General features: G+C 37.2%; 1 protein-coding gene across 3 annotated transcripts in view; it reads right to left on the minus strand.

Moving 5' to 3' along the window:
• Positions 1–7,998: 7,998 nt before the first annotated feature.
• ADAM2 (ADAM metallopeptidase domain 2) overlaps positions 7,999–22,973 on the minus strand; it is a 66,095-nt gene continuing 51,120 nt past the window's right edge. The window contains exons 9-11 of one of the 3 annotated variants that reach the window (XM_055296176.2): positions 9,934–10,005; positions 9,352–9,518; positions 7,999–8,158 (exon numbers count right to left, since the gene is read on the minus strand). In XM_055296176.2, the coding sequence (XP_055152151.1) occupies positions 8,056–8,158; positions 9,352–9,518; positions 9,934–10,005 (342 nt within the window). In that variant the 3' untranslated portion in view covers positions 7,999–8,055. Of the gene's footprint in view, positions 8,159–9,351; positions 9,519–9,933; positions 10,006–12,330; positions 12,414–12,469; positions 12,603–22,973 lie in introns of those variants that run through there. The other 2 variants (XM_063610978.1, XM_063610979.1) reach the window with 2 other exon arrangements.

A 22,973-nucleotide genomic window follows, 5' to 3' on the forward strand; every position in this document is an offset into this window, starting at 1 on the left:
GTTAGGCTACTTGGGGGTCAGGGACCCACTTGAGGAGGCAGTCTGTCCATTCTCAGATCTCAAACTCTGTGCTGGGAGAACTACTCTCTTCAAGGCTCAGCTGGAAATGCAGAAATCACCCATCTTCTGTGTCGCTCATGCTGGGAGCTTTATACTGGAGCTGTTCTTATTTGGCCATCTTGGAACCGCCTCAACATCCTTTTCTTTCTGATTGAAGTACTACTCCCTTTATGATTTCTATTAGGACAGTTCTGGTTTTATTAAAATTTCTCAGATTCTGTTTGCCTGGAAAAGTCTTTATTTCTTTTTTACATTTGAAGGATATTTTCATTGGATATACTATTCTAGGGTAAAAACTTTTTTCCTTTGGTACTTTAAATATGTCATGCCACTCTCTCCTGTCATGGAAGGTTTCTACTGAGAAGTCTGCTATCCGGCATATTGGAGCTCCATTATATGTCATTTGTTTCTTTCCTCTTGCTGCTTTTAGAATCCTTTCTTCGTCTTAGACCCTTGGGAGTTTAAGGGATTATAAAATGCCTTGAGGCAGGTTCCTTGACTTAAATCTGCTTGTTGTTGTCTAATCTTCTCATACTTGGATATTGGGATTGTTCTCTAGGTTTGGGAAGTTCTCTATTTTCCTTTTGAATAAACTTTCTACCCCTATCTCTTTCTCTACCTCCTCTTTAAGGCCAATAACTCTTAGATTTGCTTTTTTGAGGCTATTTTCTATAATAGATCATGTAGGCCTGCTTCTTTATTTAATTCTTTTTCCTTTGCCTCCTCTGGCTGTATTTTCAAATAGCTTGTCTTCAAGTTCACTAATTATTTTTTTTCTTGATCAGTTTTTACTAAAAGACTAAAAGATGCATTCTTCAGTAGGCTAGTTGCATTTTTCAGCTCCAGAATTTCTGCTTGATTCTTTTTAATTATTTGTATATCTCTTCGTTATAATAAATTTGTCTGATGGAACTCTGAATTCCTTCTCTGTGTTTTTGTTTCATCTTAAGTAATAGAAACAAAATACATATAGATTTTTATTTAAAGAATATTTTGCTGCTTTATATTAGTATTGATATGTAAATTATCCTATGGTTGTTATTTTTTGGTCTTTCTCTTACCCTTTATGGGTTAAAATTCCTGTGATATTACAAATGGGTTTGAAACTTACAGAGAAAATGCGATCAAATAATCTTTGTCTTTTACAGTTGAAATTAAAATATTTTTATCTCTTTTAATTATTGCCCCTTGGAATTATTATAAAGCTTGTTTTGTGTGGTGCTTTCATAACTTTTTTTTTTTTTTTTGGAGATGGAGTCTCACACTCTCGCCCAGGCTGGAGTGCAGTGGCGCCATCTTGGCTCACTGCAAGTTCCTTTCATAACTTTTAAATAGTTTCAGATTTGATACAGTTTCATATACATATCAATGTGTGTGTATATATATTTATGTGTATTTATGTACACATATATACACATTCATGTATGTATAATTTATGTATGCTTATGTGAAAACACATATATACACATGTATTGGGGAAGTGCATACGTGTGTACTTGTATGTGTGTGCATGTGTGTGTGTGTCACATGAACCTGTATAACTACTACTTTGTACTAGATACAGAATATTTTCATCACTCAGGAAGTTCTTTTCAGCAAGTTTCCAGGCACTACCTCCACATAAAATAGAATATTTATTTCGATCTCAGTACAATGGCTTATCTTTACTTCCACTTTAGCTTCATAAAAATGGCACCGTTAAGTATTTATTATTTTATTTCTGGCTAGTTTTTCTAAAAATATAGTTTTGGAAATTCATTAATTTTGAGTGTAACTGTACTTCTTTTAATTTCTGTGTAGTGCACTACAGGATATGGATATTCCACAATATGTTTATGTATTTGATGTATAAAATGCCTCAATATTGTTGATACTAATCTCCCTTGATCTAAAGTTTCCATAAAAAGCAATAAAAATCAAAAAGTTTTGTTGAAATTGCAAGCTGATTTTAAAATGGAAATGCAGAGGACTTGGAATACCTAAAACGGTCTTGAAAAATAACAGACTAGTAGGGTTTACACTACCATTTTTGATGTTTCACTATCAAGGTAGAGTCATCATGACAACGTGGTGTTGGTGGAAGGACATACAAAAACACCAATGGTCATAAAATATTCCAGAAAGAGGCCAGCGAGGGGAGGAGCCAAGATGGCCGAATAGGAACAGCTCTGGTCTATAGCTCTCAGCGTGAGCGACACAGAAGACAAGTGATTTCTGCATTTCCGGGTTCATCTCATTTGAGGTACCGGGTTCATCTCACTGGGGAGTGCCAGACAGCAGGTGCAGGACAGTGGGTGCAGCACACCGTGCATGAGCCGAAGCAGGGCGAGGCATCGCCTCACCCAGGAAGCGCAAGAGGTCAGGGAATTCCCTTTCCTAGGCAAAGAAAGGGGTGACAGATGGCACCTGGAAAATCAGGTCACTCCCACCCTAATACTGTGCTTTTCCAACTGGCTTAAAAAATGGCACACCAGGAGATTATATCCCGCACCTGGCTTGGGGGGTCCTGTGCCCACAGAGTCTCGCTCATTGCTAGCACAGCAGTCTGAGATCAAACTGCAAGGTGGCAGCAAGGCTGGAGGAGGGGCACCTGCCATTGCTGAGTTAGTTGTTTGATTAGGTAAACAGGAAGAGGCCAGCAATATGGCGACTTGATCTCTATTACAAAGGCACAACTGTATTTATTTGGAGGAAAACTAACCTTTTAAATAAGTTATTATGAAGCAATTACCTATCCAATGTGAGCTAACTGATTTTGTCCCCTATTTTACACCAAATAAATTTCTTTAATGTGGATTATACATCTACATTGAAAGGCAAATCAATCAGGCTTGTGTTAGAGGATAGAATAGCTTCAGGATCTTAGAATGGGCAAACATTTCTTGAAGGTGTCTCTTTTTACATTGTTTGCTGAGAGTATTCAATCTTTCTTTTTTTGTCATAAGTAGGTTCTAAATTTAACAAACGTATCTTCTGTATCTATTTTTTAATAAAGTAGATTATAATGATTGATTTTCAAATATAAAATTCATCTTGTGTTCCTAGAATAATTTCTATGTGTTCACCATGTCATACTCTTTTGATATATTGCAGAATTATTTTTGTCAACATATAGTTAACGTAAATCTCAAATCATAAAACAAGGTGAGAATTAGCCCCTCCTTTTGTATTATCTAAAGTAACTTATTACAAGCATTAAATATTTTGGAGCCATTTTTATGGAAATCATGTGGGCCTAGATTTTTTGTTTCTTTTGGAGGAAAGTGTTTTAATTATAGACTCAACTATGCCAATGGTTCAATGGTGATTCAGATTTACTTTTCTATTTGCTTGAGAAAATTTATTATTCTTAAAAATATTATCCATATTTGTTGCCATTAATTGGTTGAGGATATGCCATCTTATATGTATAATATGTGTACGATCCATGGTGATCATGTCCCTTTATTCAACTAATATTTGGATAATTTGTTTTTTCAGCTTTTTTTGAAATAAGATACCCATTTTGGTAGGTTGTTATAAATTGTATATATCAAAAAAATTAGTTTGAGCTTTGATGATTTTCTTCATTATATTTTTTATTTCATTGATAGCCAATATTATCCTTAAAACTTATTTCCTACTTTCTAGCATCTCTTAGTTTAACTCACCATCTATATGCTTTTTGGAGATGGAGTTAGATAATCTACATTCAAACTAACTTTATTTTTATTTATACATTAAAGCTATAAATGCACTACCTCTCAGCTCTGCCTTTTTGGGATCCCATAAGTTTAGATATGCTGTATTTTTAATGTCACTTAGCTCAAAATGAGTTGTGTCATTTTTTTTATTTGCAAATCTTTAGAGATTTTTAAGTGATATTTCTATTATTTGGTTCTCATTTAAATCCACAATGGTCAGACATTTTTCTCGGTAAGATTTCAATCATTTAATATTTATTGATACTGCTTTATTTCTCACCATATTATGTGTTTTGGTAAATACTCTACATTAGTATTATGTTGCTCTTTGGTATAAGATTTTAGAAATAAATATTTTGATAAAACGAAAAATTACATTGCTGAGGTAGGTTGTTTTTCTCCGTTCTTAAATATGATTATGGATCTCTTTTTCCTTTATTCTCTCACATTTGCTGTATATATTTTGAAGCAATGTAATTAGATACATACAACATTATGATTGCTATCTTCCCCTTCAAAATTCATCATAATTACATATTCCTCTTTATCTCTTCTAGAACATTCTGCCTTAAGACTACTGCTGTGGACCAAATTGTGTCCCTCTCACTCCAAATTCATATGCTGAAACCGTGACCCCTAACATGACTATATCTAAAGATGTATAATTGTCACATTGTACCCCTTGAATATATATGATGTTTGTCAATTAAATATTTTAAGGCCAGGAACAGTGGCTCATGCCTGTAATCCCAGCACTTTGGGAGGCTGAGGCAGGCAGATCAGAAGGTCAGGAGATTGAGACTATCCTGGCTAACATGGTGAAACCCCGTCTCTAGTAAAAATACAAAAAATTAGCCAGGCGTGGTGCTGGGCACCTGTAGTCCCAGCTACTCAGGAGGCTGAGGCAGGAGAATCACTTGAACCCAGGAGGCAGAGGTTGCAATGAGCCGAGATCTCGCCACTGCACTCCAGCCTGGGCGACAGAGCGAGACTCTGTCTCGAAAAAAAAAAAAAAATTTTTAAGTGAAAAATCATGTGCTGGTTATACTTTCTTCTTTGTACTCAACCAAAAACTACTTGTGTTGTGGTTTCACATATAAACTTTTAGGAAGGAGCAGCATTGGAAGGATACAGACTCTAAATTGGAATCTACAGCCCTTCAGGATTAGGTAGACAAAGTGGAAAAGGTGGCGAGAATTTAAACATCAAAAGGCAGAACTTCAACTATTTTCTTCAACATCTCATTTCTGTGAACATTGGCTATAGCTGATTTTTCCAGTGAAAGGGCAGGCAAAATAACTGTGGAGAATAAGAAAGAATACTAGAAAAGCTTTCTTCCAATTGTCGTCACTAAAGAGACCATTTTTCTCTGCCCTTGAGGCATAAACTGTCCAGTAAACTATGGCATTTTCTTCTTCCTGGTAGCTAGCCTGCCTGTAATTTAAAAATTTTGTTGTTATTGTTGAGATAGGGCCTTGCTGCGTTGCCCAGGCTGGAGTGCAGTGGTGAAATCCTGGCTCCCTGTAGCCTTGAACTCCTAGGCTCAAGTGATCCTCCTACCTCAGTTAGGACTATAGGGGCCTTCCACCATGCCTGGCGAATATTTATGTGTTTTAAAATTATTGTAGAAATGAGTTCCTACTATGTTGCCCATGCTGGAAGCCCGCCCTGTAGAGAAAATCAGTTCTGCTCTCCTCTTTGTTAATCAGTGAAGGCCTTGCACTCTCCATGGGAGAGTCATGATTTCTTAGTGTGGCACGTGATGAAATAAAGAAGCCAAATTCCAGCATTTGAGACCAGATAAATCACTTGACCATAAGTATAAGGCACATTCCCCAAACTTGTTTATAAATATTGAAGATTAATTTTTGTTGAGCATTTTCTTCATACGTTGTTGGCCATTTGTATGTCTTCTTTTGAGAAGTGTTTGTTCATGTCTTTTGCCCATTTTTTAATGGGTTTATTTGTTTTTTGCTTGTTCAATTGTTTCACTACCTTATAGATTCTGGATATTAGGCCTTTGTCAGATGTACAGTTTGTGCATATTTTCTCCCTTTCTGTAGGTTGTCTGTTTGTTGATATTTCTTGTACAGAAGCTCCTTTGTTTAATTAAATCTCACTTGTAAATTTTTGCTTTTGTTGCAATTGTTTTTGAGGACTTAGTCATATATTACTTGGCAATGCCAAAGTCCAGAATGGTGTTTCCTAGGTCTTTTTCTAGAATGCTTATAGTTTGAGAAGTTACATTTAAATATTTAATCCATCTTGAGTTAATTTTTGTATATGGTGAAAGGAGGGCATCTAGTTTTATTCTTCTGTGTATGGCTAACCAGCTAATCATTAGAGAAATGCAAATCAAAACCACAATGAAACACCATCTCATACCAGTCAGAATGGCTCTTATTACAAAATAAAAAACAACAGATGCTGATGAGGCTATGAGGAAAACGGACTGCTTATACACGGTTAGGGGGACTGGAATTAGTTCAGAAACTGTGGAAAGCAGTTTGGAGAGTTCTCAAATAACTTAAAACAGAACTACCATTCAATCCAGCAATCCTATTACTGAGTGTATACTCAAAAGAAAATAAGTCAATCCCAGCACTTTGGGAGGCCAAGGCAGGTGGATCACCTGAGGTCAGGAGTTGGAGACCAGCCTGGCCAATGTGGCAAAACTCTGTCTCTACTAAAAATACAAAAATTAGCTGGGCTTGGTGGTGAGTGCCTGTAATCCCAGCTACTTGGGAGACTGAGGCTGGAGAATTGCTTGAACCCAGGGAGGTGGAGGTTGCAGTGAACCAAGATTGTGCTATTGCACTCCAGCCTGGGTGACAGAGAGAGAAACTCTGTCTCAAAAAAAAAAAAAAAGACAGAAAGAAAGAAAATAAATCATTCTACCAAAAAGACACTGGCACTTACATGTTTATCACAGCATTATTTACAATAACAAAGACATGGAATCAGCCTAAGTGTCCATAAATGGTGGATTGGATAAAGAAAATGTGGTACACATAAACCATGGAGTACTATGCAGCAATAAAAAGAATCATATCCTTTGCAGCAACATGGATGCAGCTAGAGACTATTATTCTACGTGAATTAACTCAGGAACAGAAAACCAAATACTGCGTGTTCTCACTTATAAGTGGGAGCCAAACATTGGGTCCAGTTAGACATGAAGATGTTAACACTAGAAACCAGGAACTACCGGGGGTGGAGGAAGGGTTGAAAAACTAACTAGTGGATACTACGCTCAGTACCTGGGTGATAGAATCAATCATATCTGAAACCTTAGCATCTCACACTATACCCAGGTAACAAACTTGTACAGGTATGCCCTAAATCTAAAATAAAAGTTGAAATTATTTTTATCTCCATTTAATTGATTCATCTCCTTATTGCTTCACTTAGCTTCACTTCATTTGTTCATTGCCTCTATGAAACTCCAGCAGATATTTTACAAACGCTCACACAACAAAAAGGCAAGTTCTATTTGTCAGAATAGTGGTAGTATTATGAAATAACAGCAAAAAAAATCAGTTTTGAATACACTAACATTCTCTACTAAGATAATTAATGTCAATTAGGACATTTGGTTCCATTATTCTTTACTTATGCCCTATGAAGCATTTTAAGGCAACTGATACTTTCAAATGTTTTATTTTAATCTGGTTCATAATTATGTTTGCTACATAATTAGGAAAACATATAAAATCTAAGTTTTAGCCAAAATTAATTATTAAATATTAAGATTATGAAAAGTTGAAGAGCACTTTACAGTAAGACTAAACTAGTTCACTACCTTAACTTTCTAGAAAGGATATCTTGAACTCGTGATAGGAAATTGAAAAATTTTTATACATAGTGAATTAAGCAAGCACTTCTTTTCTTTCTTTTTTTTTTTGAGACGGAGTCTCGCTCTGTTGCCCAGGCTGGAGTGCAGTGGCGCAATCTCGGCTCACTGCAAGCTCCACCTCCCGGGTTCACGCCATTCTCCCGCCTCAGCCTCTCTGAGTAGCTGGGACTACAGGCGCCTGCCACCACGCACGGCTAATTTTTTTTTGTATTTTTAGTAGAGATGGGGTTTCACCGTGGTCTCGATCTCCTGACCTCGTGATCCGCCCGCCTCGGCCTCCAAAAGTGCTGGGATTACAAGCGTGAGCCACCGCGCCCGGCGAACAAGCACTTCTTATAGTTTAAACATTTCTATCAGCAACAGTGACAAAGATGCTTAGAACAATGCAAATGTTAATATACATAAAAATTAAATATGAAAATGTGTAACTGTATACTAATTTATGTAGCATACTTTCTATACATAACCATACCATACCAGGACAACACCTCCTGCATAATTTGCATCACACATCTTCCCTTGAAAGGTTGCACCAACATAATTTGACTTTTCTCTGTAACTTAAGTTTAAAAAGGGATCATAATTACATAATTTTGTAAAAATTAATATGAATTTTTATGACAAATTTTACATTTATGATAATCGTTAATATTTCCATCTAACATTAATGTAACATAGCATAAGATGTGACTAAATCCTTCTGCTTCTTTTAAAAACAATAAAATAAATTTTAAAAACAAATAATGAAAAGTGTATTTTATATGGATTTCTGTAACATAACAAAGATTCATTTTATGTAGATTTTAAAAAACTAAAACAGAAAAACTGAAGACAAAAACAAAAAATAATAAAAATAAATAAAATTCCTTAAAAGGAAAAAGCTAAGGCAATGCAACTGGTTAATGAGCAGAATCACTCTATGGACTAAAGTCTCTCGTTATTCAGACAAAATTAGCCTTCCAGAGACATGAAAAAGGCATGTCATATTTATGGGACAGAAGATAAAAAGTAAAATGTTTAAAACTCCATGTATAATCTTAAAAACTCTCTCCCTCTCTCTCTCTCTCTATATATATATACACATATATATCTACATATATATATACATATATATCTACATAAATATACACATATATATCTACATATGTATACATATATATCTACATATATACATATATATCTACATATCTACATATATACATATATTCACACATATATACATATATACATATATATTCACATATAATTATATATATATCTTCTGAATATTGATAGAAGAAAAACAGACTCTATTAAATAGAAAGGAAGGCTAATGTACTAAAACCTCAAGCACAATGCAGATATATTAGAGATATTAAAACATAGTGTTTCAATTTCTTTGCTTACTTTTTAATTTACAACAACAAATCATAACAAGAAGGCTGAATTACTGTATTTATAGAATTCAGATGTTTGTCCAAATAGATATTGTGAAAATTTTATGCATTGTGTGAGATATTTAATAATGTGGTGTATACTCTAAAGAAAGAAGTAATATGGGAACAAGATTGAGGAGTGAGTTTTAACTTCAAACCAATAAATACATTGATATCAGTAATTCCAATATAAATGCCACATTGTGAAAAATATTTACATGGTGTATGTAAGAAAAAAATAGATTTTTTTAATATTCATTTATCAACAGTCAGATATTCGGTCAAATTGCATAAATTTTCTTCAGATAAACTTTACATAATGTCAAGATATCCTTACACAAGTAAAAATGCCACATCATGAGGACGTAAAACAAGATAAGATCTTTTCCATCTTAAAAATGTGTGTAATAACTCATTAGCACCTCCAGTGGTTGCAATTTTATTTTCATCTATCCAAAGCTCCAATGATGACAGAATAATTGTAATATTAAATGAAACAAAAATCTAAAACAGAAAACATACAAAAATATGTTCAAAATTCACAGTTTTTAAAAATTAGATATATATGTTTGGAAACAAATTTATGACAAATATTAAACAACTAAACTATAAGTCTGCATTTCATCTTTTAAAGTAGATTAGTAAGTTTAAAATGTTACTAATAACAAAAGTAATACTTGAGATTTTATAACGCTTGCATTTAAGGAAGTGCCATACCCCATGCTTTATATAATTTAAGTCTTACAGTAACCAAATTAGGTGCATAAAATTATTATTATTCCCACTTCAGATAAGTAAAATTTAAAATAAAATTTCCCCTACATCACACAACATGTGGATTCATGTAGTGTCATAATGAGTTGTAGAAATTGTTTTAGTAACACAAGAAGTGTGAAAGTACTAAGAAGCAAACACTTACAGCATTTGTCAATCCAATCAACTGGAAAATTTTTTGAGCGACAACAGTTGTATCAGACCCCATATGATTATACTGTAAAATATAATTTATCTTTTAGATATAAATATATATTGCTTAACATTTAATGATTTTTATTGTTTCATTTAAAATTCAATTTGGTGAAGTAAGAAATTATTTAAATTACAAACATATTAGTTTTTAGACATTATTTTCTTATACAAATTATATACGTTCAGTATAAAAACTGAAAAATATGAATTGGAATTTATATTTTTTCCATAGAAATTTAAAAATTTTAAACGTTATAAAAAGCTATAATTCTACTATCAATAAAATAATTATAATAATTATTAAAAGAAAAGTTTAGCTCTAAACCAGAATGTTTAGATGTGTGTATAGGAGACATAGTATGTATTTGAAGATACAATTCACCTAAAAGTAAAGGAACTTAAAAGATATACCATACAAACAGCACTAATAAGAGAGCTAGGATGTCTATCAGGAAGATATAAAAATTATAAACATGTATGCATCCAAAAACAGAGCCAGAGAATTACACAAACCAAAAAATAACAATTGAAGGGAGAAATAGAAAATTTAACAATCGTATTTAAAGACTTAAGTAAACAGCTTTCAATAATAGAATACCTGGGCAAAAAATCAACGGAGATATTGAAGACTATAACAAAATTATAAGGCAATAGATATCTATAGCACATTTCACTATAAAACAGCAAATATGCATTCTTTTTAAGTGCCCATGGATCATGATCCAGAAATAAAGCACAAAAAAATGAAAATTATTCAGAATGTCCATAACAATTTTAAATAAGAACAAAGTTGGAGGACCCACATATCTCAGTTTCAAAACTAATTATAAACTACAGTAACCAAGACAATTTGTTACTGGCCTTTTATTAGATTTAGATCAGTGAAACTGAGTGCCCAGAAATAGATTCTTTTTTTTTTTTTTGAGACCTGTCTTGCTCTGTCACCCAGGCTGGAGTGCAGTGGCGCAATCTCGGCTCAGTGCCAGCTCCACCTCCCGGGTTCATGCCATTCTCTTGCCTCAGCCTCCCGAGTAGCTGGGACTACAGGAGCCTGCCACCATGCCTGGCTAATTTGTTTTTTGTATTTTTAGTAGAGACGGGATTTCACCATGTTAGCCAGGATGATCTCGATCTCCTGACCTCATGATCCGCCCACATTGGCCTCCCAAAGTGCTGGGATTACAGGCATGTGCCACTGCGCCTGGCCCAGAAATAGATTCTAACATTTATATTCAATTAATATTTGAAGGAGAATCAAAGAAAATCAAATGGAGAAAGATTAAGTTTTCAAAATTAAAAACTTTATGCTTCAAATAATACCATCAAGAAAACAAAAAGACAAGCTTCAGAAATGGCAAAAATATTTGCAAAATATATATCCCATAAAGATCCAGTATATAGAATATATAAAGAACACTTACAATTAAAGAACAAAAAGGCAACCTAATTAAAACGTGCGAATAATGTGAATAGACATTTCTCCAAATAAGATATGCAAATGACTAGTACACAAATGCAAATATTCTCAACTTCATTGCATATTAGGGAAACCTAAATCAAAACCACAATGAGAAACAAATTCACATCCATTAGAATCACTGTAATTCAAAAGACACACATTAACAAGTGTTGGTGAGGATGTGAAGAAATTGGAACTCTTATGCATGCTGATGGAAATATAAAATGGAGCAACCATTTCTGAAGACAGTTTGTCAAACGTGAAGTGGAGTTATCTTATAATCCAACAATCCATAGTTCTCATTCTTCACACCTACCCAATACAAGTTAAAATGCATGGCCACACAAAAACTTGTAAACAAATGTTTCTAGCAACGTTATTCGTAATAGCTTAAAAGTGGAAAAAGTGAAATGGCCATCAACTAATGAATAGATCATCAAATTGTGATACAATAGGATAGTATTTTACAGTAAGGAGAAATGCAGTACTAATCCATGCCATAACATGTATAAACCTGAAAATCACTATGGTAAATGAAAAAATAAAGCCATAAATCATTACATATTGTATGATACCATTTAAATGAAATGTGCAAAACAGAAAAATCTGTATAGTCAGAAAGTAAATTAGTGATTGCTTGGTCTGTGGTACAGGAAAGTAGGGGCAGAGGGATTGGGAGTAATTGCTAATGGATGCAAAGTCTTTTTATAAGGTGATGAATATTCTAAAATTAGATTATTGTTATTATTGTTTGCACAAATCTGTAAATATACTAAAAACCATGGAATTTTACATTTCAAATAGTTTAACATCATAAAATATAAGTTACATTTCAATAAAGCTTTTTAAAAACAACATCAAAAAAGAAGCAGTTAGAACTTCCAAATCTTCTCCTCTTTTCAAGGAGATCAGTGTACATCTCTCCACTATAAGCAGGTTATAATAAAGGGCCTTTGGAAAGGGAACAACTCCTGAAAAGAGAGAGATTAAATGTAATATTTTAATGTCCCCAATTAACACTCCAACCACATATTTAATTAATAGTGCTTTTCCCCCACAACAAAAATATGAAGATACAGAGCTTACCCAAAGAAAGAGCGGAGTGCTCCCCACTTGAAAATCCCATGCATCTAAACAGTTTTCAACTTTGATTTTAACAACTAAATATTGAAATACAATTATAACAATTACAATTTAAAAAAAAAAAAAAGGATGTAAGGCCTCAAATGGGGTGACTTATGCTAAAGTTTCATGTCAATAAACTAAAACCTAAGTTGTTTACTTGAAAGATCTGACCTTTTGAGAATCAGGGGAGAGATAATAGCCAATCGGCCAGTTTTCAAAAAAACAGAACATTCTCAGTAACCAATCAAAACAGGCCCTGTTAATCTAAGTTAGCATGATAATGAGAGGCGACAGTGTGCTGAGAGTCCTCACAGCCCTCGCTTGCTCTTGGCACCTCCTCTGTCTGGGCTCCCACTTTGGAGGCACTTGAGGAGCCCGTCAGCCCACCACTGCACTGTGGGAGCTCCTTTCTGGGCTGGCCAAGGCAGGAGCCGGCTCCCTCAGCTTGCAGGGAGGTGTGGAGGGAGAGGTGTGAGCGGGAACTGGGGCTGCACAAGGTGCTTGCGGGCCAGCTGGAGTTCTGGGTGGGCGTGGGCTTGGCAGGCCCCCCGCTCAGAGCAGCCAGCCGGCCCTGCCGGCCCTGGGCAATGAGGGGCTCAGCACCCAGGCCAGCAGCTGCAGAGGGTGTACTGGGTCCCCCAGCAGTGTCGACCCACCGGCACTGTGCTTGATTTCTCACTGGACCTTAGCTGCCTTCCTTCCTGCGGGGCAGGGCTCGGGACCTGCAGTCCGCCATGCCTGAGCCTCCCACCCCCTCCATGGGCTCCTGTGCCCCCTGAGCCTCCCCGACGAGCGCCACCCCCTGCTCCATAGCGCCCAGTCCCATTGACCACTCAAGGGCTGAGGAGTGTGAGCGCATGGCGTGGGACTGGCAGGCAGCTCCACCTGCAGCCCTGGTGCAGGATCCACTGGGTAAAGCCAGCTGGGCTCCTGAGTCTGGTGGAGATGTGGAGAACCTTTATGTCTAGCTCAGGGATTGTAAATACACCAATCAGCACCCTGTGTCTAGCTCAGGATCTGTGAATGCACCAATCAACGCTCTGTATCTAGCTGCTCTGTTGGGGCCTTGGAGAACCTTTATGTCTAGCTCAGGGATTGTAAATACACCAATCGGCACTCTGTATCTAGCTCAAGGTTTGTAAACACACCAATCAGCACCCTGTGTCTAGCTCAGGGTTTGTGAGTGCACCAATCGACACTCTGTATCTGGCTGCTCTGGTGGGGCCTTGGAGAACCTTTGTGTCGGTACTCTGTATCTAACTGATCTGATGGGGACATGGAGAACTTTTATGTCTAGCTCAGGGATGCTAAATGCACCAATCAGCACCCTGTCAGAACAGACCACTTGGCTCTACCAATCAGCAGGAAGTGGGTGGGGCCAGATAAGAGAATAAAAGCAGGCTGCCCAAGCCAGCAGTGGCAACCTGCTCGGGTCCCTTTCCATACCGTGGAAGCTTTGTTCTTTTGCTCTTTGCAATAAATCTTGCTACTGCTCACTCTTTGGGTCCACACTGCTTTTATGAGCTGTAACACTCACCGCGAAGGTCTGCAGCTTCGCTCCTGAAGCCAGCGAGACCACGAGCCCACCGGGAGGAACGAACAACTCCAGACGTGCCGCCTTAAGAGCTGTAACACTCACTGCGAAGGTCTGCAGCTTCACTCCTGAGCTAGCGAGACCACGAACCCACCAGAAGGAAGGAACTCCGAACACATCTGAACATCAGAAGGAACAAACTCTGGACACTCCACCTTTAGAACTGTAACACTCACCACGAGTGTCCACGGCTTCATTCTTGAAGTCAGTGAGACCAAGAACCCACCAATTCTGGACACAATAAGAATGTCCTCTCCGCTTTAACCCATATAAAGAATGTAGCCTGATGCTAACAAGTCTATTTTTGCACTATTGCTGTTTCCTCATTTCTGATAAATCTGCCTGACACAGCTTATGTCTACTGGGTGCTGCCTGGTTCATGAATTGTATTGAAAATCAGTTAGATCTTTGAAACTCAGCTTGTTGGGATTCTGCTCTTTGACAGTCTTTGAAGATGGTATCTGAAGGAGGCTTGTGGCTATCCCTATAACCCATGAGGTATGCAGATGAGGAGACTGCTGGCTTCTTTAGACTTCTCTGCCTTCCTCACCAAACCCAGAATTTGTCAGTAAGTTCCTCTTGAATTTCAGCTCTACTCTCTTCGTTGAGCTCCCTGATACTTTTGGCTTTCCAGTTCAAGGTCCTTTTGTGCTGTAGCAAAGCATATGACCTTTGAGTGTTTTGTGGTGCTCCATTAGACAGACAAGGGCTGAAGCTTTCGAGGTAAAGGATAGCTATTGCCACATTCACAGGGATTTTGTTTCTCTCCTCCTTATTTCTTGTCTTATATGCAAAGGTAAGGAAAATCATTGACTAGATTCATCGAAGGAGTCTCAGAGCCGAGCCACAACTTGACTGATGGGCATGGATCAAACACTTAAAAGCTGTTAAAGTGTCTGCCACCTAAAACTAAGATTCCTGTGTTAGGATAAGTTGGTGACAGAATGGGTTAGCTTGACACTAGTGTGCTTGCCACTTGCCAGCTTCAAGAAAAATTTCCATTCAGTGAAGAATACTATAAAATATTGCACAATACAACAGTGTAGCACTACCATCTTGGGCTTTTTCTTCTCAGCTCCAAGAAACCCAAGACACAATACAAGAATGGGATCTTTACATTCTAAAGTATCCAGTACTCTATCTTCTAGTATACCTGCTTCTCTTATGCTCAAAATGTATGTTCCTGGAAGCTGTAAATATCTACAAAGAAAATGACAAAACCTTACTAAACATTATTTAGAATTGCAATGGCTTTTAGGAGGAATGTTACAATTGCACAAAATCATCCATCTAAGAGGTGCACATGAAAATAAGCACTCCCAAATTAGGCATAGAGAGTGGTACATCTATTTTCATTGATATGAAGTAGTTTCTACAAGACCTCAGGCTTCTAAAATAGCTTCACTAAAATATTCTTTACAAAAGACTGTAAGACTGATGAAACACCTATTGTCCCTCTCTTTCCTCCTCTGCTTACTAACATTTTCACTTAGTTGCCTTCCCTCCTCAAAGAACAAAACAATGGTTGATAAATGCCTTGTGAAGTTAGGCCCTCAAATCAATCAGATGTGCTTCTTTAACCACCTTTATATCTTGGTCAAGATTTTGAGCTCAGAGCAGTGGCTAAAGGCATCGCTGTTCTACTAGAAAATCGCAAGAAACCATCCCCAAAGTATTTTCTCAAAAAAAAAAAAAAAAAAAATCGTGAAAGGACTGCAAATCAATCTTATAAACAGAAAAAGAATGAACCAGCCTCTGACTCTAAGGTAAGATTAAAAGCACTATTTTTAAAACATTCTGGTCTATGCATGTTGAGCCCAGACATAGAAAATGCTTTTTCTGCTCTCTGTGTTAATAGGTTTAACTCTGAATTCAGTAATCTAGTTAAAAAACACAAACTGTGTTGGGAAGACAGTGATATTGCCAAAATATGCCTTTATGGCACAATGACTAACTCTAGTCAGTTATTTTGAGACCTCTTTATCAGAAAAAGTTGCATAAAATCTCCATGTATAGGGGATCCTCCCTCCCTGCGCCAGGACTAAAATCATAGAAACTCTTACATTGGAGAAAAGGCATTGGCTTAAATCTACATAGCGAGCCTTGCATTTATGTTTAAGATGCTTTTCATGATCATGTTGTCTTAATCGACTTTTATCCCCACCCTTATTTATTTCAGCAAATGATAGTATTTAGGTCTGAAGTCTACGTTCTGTGCCTTTTAAATGTTAATTCTCTACCTTATCATACTTAAATGCCATCCCTTTAGAAATGCAAAATGAGAGTAGCCATCTGTAGATGGTTATTAAGAAATGGAATGAATAAAATGGACCTTAATTGGGTTAAAACAAAAGTTTTAATGTAACATTACCAAGGGATGGATAGACCAAAGGGACACCTTAGCTACTTCCCTAACATTAAAGGGTGTTAAGCAAGTCTGCCCTATTTATCCATTGGGATAATTTTTTAAGCTAGAAGGCAGAGATTACAATGAGAAACCTGACTTGTAACCACTTGAGGCAATGGTCAGGTAGGTTAATCGAGATCAAGACTGAAAAAAGGACAAGGGTCCTTTGGCTCAACTCACTAACAGAGACTCAAAGTCTTTTGCATAAGGGTAGGAAAAATGGTCAGGGCAAAGGAAGTTTCCAGACTCCTTGATATGGGAGCCTCATGTGTTGTGGTGCCAAAATCTATTGGTAAAGCCCTCACTTGGGCTACAATTTGATTGAGAGAACATAAAAATATAAGGATTGATAGGTTTTGAACTAGAGAATTTCTATTTGAGGGACATTAACTAAAGCTGCCATGTCACATTTCCTCAGACTAAGGAAAGTATATACAGCCCATAATGTCCAACAATGGGCAGAAATAGCCTCGTCAGAGAAATAGTTTGACAGAGAAGTGAAATGGAAATTTGGAAGGTTTGTTGTCTAAAAAGGAAGAGGGTGAGGACAATTGGAAAAGTGACAAATAAAAAATCTTAAAAGTCTGTTTTAGCCATCTGAGTGAATAATCTTGTTCCATTAGCTAGAAATATAATTCTGTCCAGATTTGCATGTGTTTTTATGAACTGGTGAGTTTTGTGTGTTACTGTATCAGGCATATGGCTAAAATTTTAGACTAAAAACTGCAAGATCTGCTTCTGCGTATGTTGATTTATGCCTTGTAGTATTCATGTATGTTTGTATGTCATATACACGGGGTATTTTTCTATCTTCAAATGGTATTGCCAACATTAATATATGTTAAGGATCTCTATTTAATTGACTTGAAGAAAATAAGTGTTTATATAAATGAAATATTCCTAAAACTGCTAGAAATATGGGAATGAATTCAAATGCTTTTCATGTACACTTGTTTGTGGATAACTTCAGTGAATGAAAAGTTAGCTGAAGGGTGCTGGTTTATTTAAAATAAGGGAGGAGACCACCCCTCATATCGTCTTATGCCCAATTTCTGCCTCCAGAGAAAGAAGAAGTAAAAACTAAAAGGCAGAAATGAAATCCATAGGCAGACAGCCCGGTGCCACGCCCTAGACCTGGTAGTTAAAGATCGACCGCTGACCTAACAGTCATGTTGTCTGTAGATTCCAGACATTGTATGGAAAAGCACTGTGAAAATCCCTATCCTGTTTTGTTCCAATCTAATTACCGGTGCATGCAGCCCCCAGTCACGTACCCCCGCCCCGCTTGCTCAATCAATAACGACCCTCTCATGCACACCCCCTTAGAGTTGTGAGCCCTTAAAAGGCACAGGAATTGCTCACTCGGGGAGCTCAGCTCTTGAAACAGGAGCCTTGCGGACGCTCCCAGCTGAATAAACTGCTTCTTTCTTTAACTCGGTGTCTGAGAGGTTTTGTCTGCAGCTTGTTGTGCTACAAAAATTGACAAGGCTTTGGAGTTGTCAGCATTTTCTACCTAGGTTTCCTAATATAATAAGTTCATGTTATCTCTATATTATGCAATTCATAAACAAGAAAAATAATTCAATGATGAATAGCTTTGTTTTGTGTTATACTTTATCTACTAAAAAAATAGCTCCTTAAATATCACTAGTAATTTACACTTTTAAAGTTTTGCTAAGTTAAGTTGAAGAATAGATCATTACGGACTATCTAGATCATTTTCAAATAAGGCAAATGGTGAAACATTAATTTCTGAATATATGTGTAAGCTGTAAACACAAAATAAAATTCTAAGGCCACCAATCATCTGAATGGACCCCTCCTCTTGGTTATAGCATTCCAAAGTTAAACTGAAAAACAAGTTCAGGCTATGATGGCAAGGGCGGGGGGTCAGACTTGCCTCAGTACACCTCCTGCTTTTTAGAATTCAGGAAAAGACAACAACACAGACCTTAAGTCTGATAAGAAACATTTACAATCTATTCTCTCTGAAGCCTGCTACTTGAAGGCTTCATCTGCATGATAAAACCTTGGTTTCCACAATGCTTATTTGGAAACCAGACATTTCTTTCTGTTGATAATAACTCCTTCAACCATTTAACAATCAGAAAATTTTTAACTCTACCTATGACCTGGAAGACCCTGCTTGAATTTTTACTGCCCTTCCAGATTGAACCAATGTAAATCTTACATGTATGATTTGATGTATTATGTCTCCCTAAAATCTATAAAAGCAAGCTGTACCCCAGCCACCATGGGCACAAGTCATCAGGACCTCCTAAGGCTGTGTTAAGGGCATGTTCTTAACCTTGGTGAAATAAACTTTCTAAATTGATTGGTACCTATCTCAGATACTTTGTGGTTCCCCCTAGGGGAAGGGGCAGCCCCAGTCTCTGTGGACCAGCAGAATTAGCCTCTCCTCCTGGTAGTTCTGAGTTATCCGAACAGCCCAGATGAATGGGTTTCCCCCCAGTAAAACACACCTTCTCCACCAAGGAACAAAGTGCTTCATTAAACAAGTCCTACTCCCCATGCCACCCAACTGGGTGAGACCTTCCAAGAGGGGTTGTCAGACCCCCTATAGAGGAGTAATCGTACTGGCATCAGGTTGGTGCCTCTCAAGGTCAGAGGTCCCAGAAGAAGGAGCAGGCACCCATCTTGGCTGCTCTCCAGCCTTCTTGAGTGACATCTCCATGCACAGGAGGAAATCAGATAAATAGGGTCTGAAGTGAACCCCCAGCAAACTGCAGCAGCCCTACAGAAGAGGGACCTCACTATTGAAAGAAAAACAAGCTGAAAGCGGCAACAACAGCATCAATAACAACAATAAAAGGCCCCCACAAAAACCTGGAACCTGGGGAGTTAGATAGGCTTAAGCATATTCCAGCTGAGAGGCTATAAGAATCTGTGTGTGCCACGGTTGAGACACTAGGCCCCAGTGGCATGAGTTCACAAGTGGGATCCATGGGTTGCACAGTTTCATGGGAAAAGCACAGTTTCCCCAGCTGGGTTGCGTGCTCACTCACTGCCTCCCTTGGCTGGGGGGAGGGGATTTCCCTTCCCTGTGTGGCTCTCAGGTGGGCTGCCACACCACACTGCTCTTCCTTCTCTCCATGGGTCATGCCAGCCTTCTAGTCAATTTTGATGAAAGAACCTGGATACCCTGGTTGTCGCTGAAGGATTCACAAGCTTCTTAAGGTTTTTTTTCAATGGGAGACTCCGAATGCTGCTGCTTCAAGTCAGCCATCTTGCCGCCCCCACCTCATTATTAGATTCTAGCTCTGTTCATTGTTTTTGAGGTTTTGTTACCCACTTATAAACTGACCTGAATCCTGAATTCTTCTCATTTCCTCCAATATCTGTGTGTGACCCTTTACACTCACATCTGAAGTTTTCTGCACTTTTTTGACTTGGAATCACCAAAAACGAAAACTACCTTTATTACTGGAGCCCCTACAAACTGGAGCTGGACAACTTGATGTAAATCTTGAGAAAACCTTTGTGCCCAATGTGCGAGACACTCAGAGAGTTCACCAAATCACCTGGTGCTATAACCAGGGACAACTTAACTGCAAACCAGAAAAAAATAGGCTTTAAGCTCAGATCTGGAAATCTTTTCAACTAACAGCCCTCTGAACTCAGAGAAAAAAAATCGTTTATTCTAGCCATCAACTTTTGTTTTTCTTTTGTTATTTTAGTTGATTTGGCTCATGGTGACTTTGAGTAAAAAATTGAACCTCTATAACCAAGAATTGTGACCAATTATTGGATACAATTTTGCTAGTAGTTATTCCAGTAGTCTCCGAAGTGCACTGCCTCCTCTCATGAATCTTAATGCTTGCTTGCAGCTATCCCCCACACAACAGTTGATCTCTCTAATTCTACAATTAGAACAAGATTGAGAGCAACAGAAAAGATCAACCATGGATCCTGGAATTGTGATTTAAAAATTTCACTCTGAGACTAAATAAAAAACTGCAGCATCATGATGACTGAGAGTGGCACTAATGCCTTAAATTTTGATCAAACCCCTTGGTATCACTGAGAGTCTGGCAAAAGGTGGAAACTGTTAAAGAAAACATGGCAGGCCCAAAATGAGTCACTCATACTGAAAATCCACATGACCATCTAAACTTAATTTGTTTATTTGTAAGATCTGGCCTTCTGAGAATTCAAGGAAAACATGATAGCCAAATCCCTAAATGGTCCAGTTTTCAAAACAAATAGCGGATTCTCGCAACCAATCCCAAGGTGCCCAGTCAACCTGAGCCAATATAATGACGTTCCCTCTGTTTTATCCCGTACAAACAGAGTGATCTCATGTTAAACAATCCACTTTTTTTGCGCTATGCTTCTTCCTTGTTTTTGGTAAAGCTGCCTTACAAAAGGTGACTTTTCTGCCGTGCCTGGAGCTCCTGTTTTGAAGACTGGATGATGCCTTGTTCATTAATTGCTGATAAAAGCCAATTCAAACTCTAAAACTCAGTTAGTTGAAATGTCCTTTAGCATAATTAATTTTGGGGATAGAAATCAGAATCAAAATGAAAATAAGACTAGACTGAAAAGATATTTGGAGTGGTACTGGGATTAGTAAATACAGATGACCCTTTTAAGGAGCGTTATAAGTGAAAGCAAAACATTGACATGTTAGCTTGAGAGAAGGACGATTATCTTTGCTTATTTGTTTTGTTTTGTTTTTAATATGGGAGAATATTTATTTGCTGATTTCCAAGAATTGATGTGGACAAGAATTGTTAGAGCCACATCCTTAAGGAGCTGAGTGTGAATGTGCACATTTGGAATTCTAGTGTTAGACTGGAGCACCATCTCATTCGTGGTAATGGCAAGGAAAACAGAGTACATGATTAAATATCCAGGCTAAGTCTTTGAGAAAGTGATAAGTTTGTGGATGTTCTCTTCTGATTTCTTTTATCAGCGAAATATGAGTCAGCAAGGCAAGACAGTGGGGAGCATAATGACATTTCAGGATTTATGGAACTAAAGTGAGGACATGCCCTATCATTGTGTGCTTTATTGCAGTTGTGAACAAATTATTTGTTGACTTCGATTTAACCAGGTTAGAGGTTTTTCCAGAGAGGCAACTAAAGGGAAAATGGCAAGGGAGTTGCAGGTGTTTGTAGGGAATGACAGTAATCATGAAACCATAGGATATGTGGTTTTCAATGGAAGAACTGAGTACATGGAAAGGGACAATGCAAAAATGGAAGAATTAATGGATAAATGTCTTGGTGGCATAAAATATTAAAGTCTGGAAATGGGAAAGAGAAATATAAGAGGGAGTATTCAAAGATTGAGAGGCTTGAATATAAGAGTAGGGAAGAGTAATGTGATAGTAATGTGATAGTAATCCTCAAGTATAATATATGATGATGAAAGTCAGTGACTGAGGCAGGTTGACGAACAATACTATTGAAGTAGAGAAATCAGGGAATTAAAAAGTAAAGACACTGGAAGAAATATGTTGACATTAAAATTATAAAAAATTATGATATGAGTATTATTAAAATATGGGACAGTCGTCAAAATGCTAAACATTTCAGTAAAAAATAAGTATGGTAAAATTTAAAAAGAGCTTCACTTTTTTTGGCTTCTGAATGCATGGTATTTTGCATTCTGGTAAAGTGCATATCTGTACATGTCTTGCTTAAAATACTTGCAGTATCTTAGAGTATACTTCTTCTCTACTCCTTGAATTTGAGATGTGTGGAGCAATCATGATTGTCTTAGTCCATTCAGGCTGCTATAACAAAAATATCACAAGCTGAGTAGCTTATTAAAAAAGCATTTATTTCTCACAACTCTGGAGGTTGGAACATTCAAGATCAAGACACTGGTAGATTTGATGTCTGATGAGGGTTCACTTCCTTATAGGTGGTACCTTCTAGCTGTGTCCTCATAGAGTGAAAGGGGCAAATAAACCTTTTTAGACCTGTTTTACAAGGACATCAATCCAATTCATGAGGGCTTTGACCTCATGACCTAATCACCTCTCAAAGATCCCACGTCTTAATATCATCACATTGGGGATTAGGTTTTGATAGGGACAAATGCCCAGGCAGACAGGCATTTGATAGGCCAAATGCCTAGGCAGATAGGCATGGGTCAAGAAAAGTGACTAGGGGATCTAAAGGTGACTATGACAAGGAATAGAATGTTTTATTAAAAATAGCTAGTTTACAAAGCCAATGAAAAGCAAATTCATAGAAGTAAACTTAGAAAATGTAGTGAGACTCCCAAAATGGTAAAAACGATAAGCTCTGCAAATCCTTTGCATAATATGCAAAGATAAAACAAGACAAAATTGTCAAAAATCATTTCAAGACTCTGGAAAATGACCAAAGGAATACAAAACTTTAAGAATAATTTATTAAAGAAAAACTATTA

The sequence above is a fragment of the Symphalangus syndactylus genome, chromosome 10 (genome assembly GCF_028878055.3).
Source record: "Symphalangus syndactylus isolate Jambi chromosome 10, NHGRI_mSymSyn1-v2.1_pri, whole genome shotgun sequence".
Lineage (NCBI taxonomy): Eukaryota > Metazoa > Chordata > Mammalia > Primates > Hylobatidae > Symphalangus > Symphalangus syndactylus.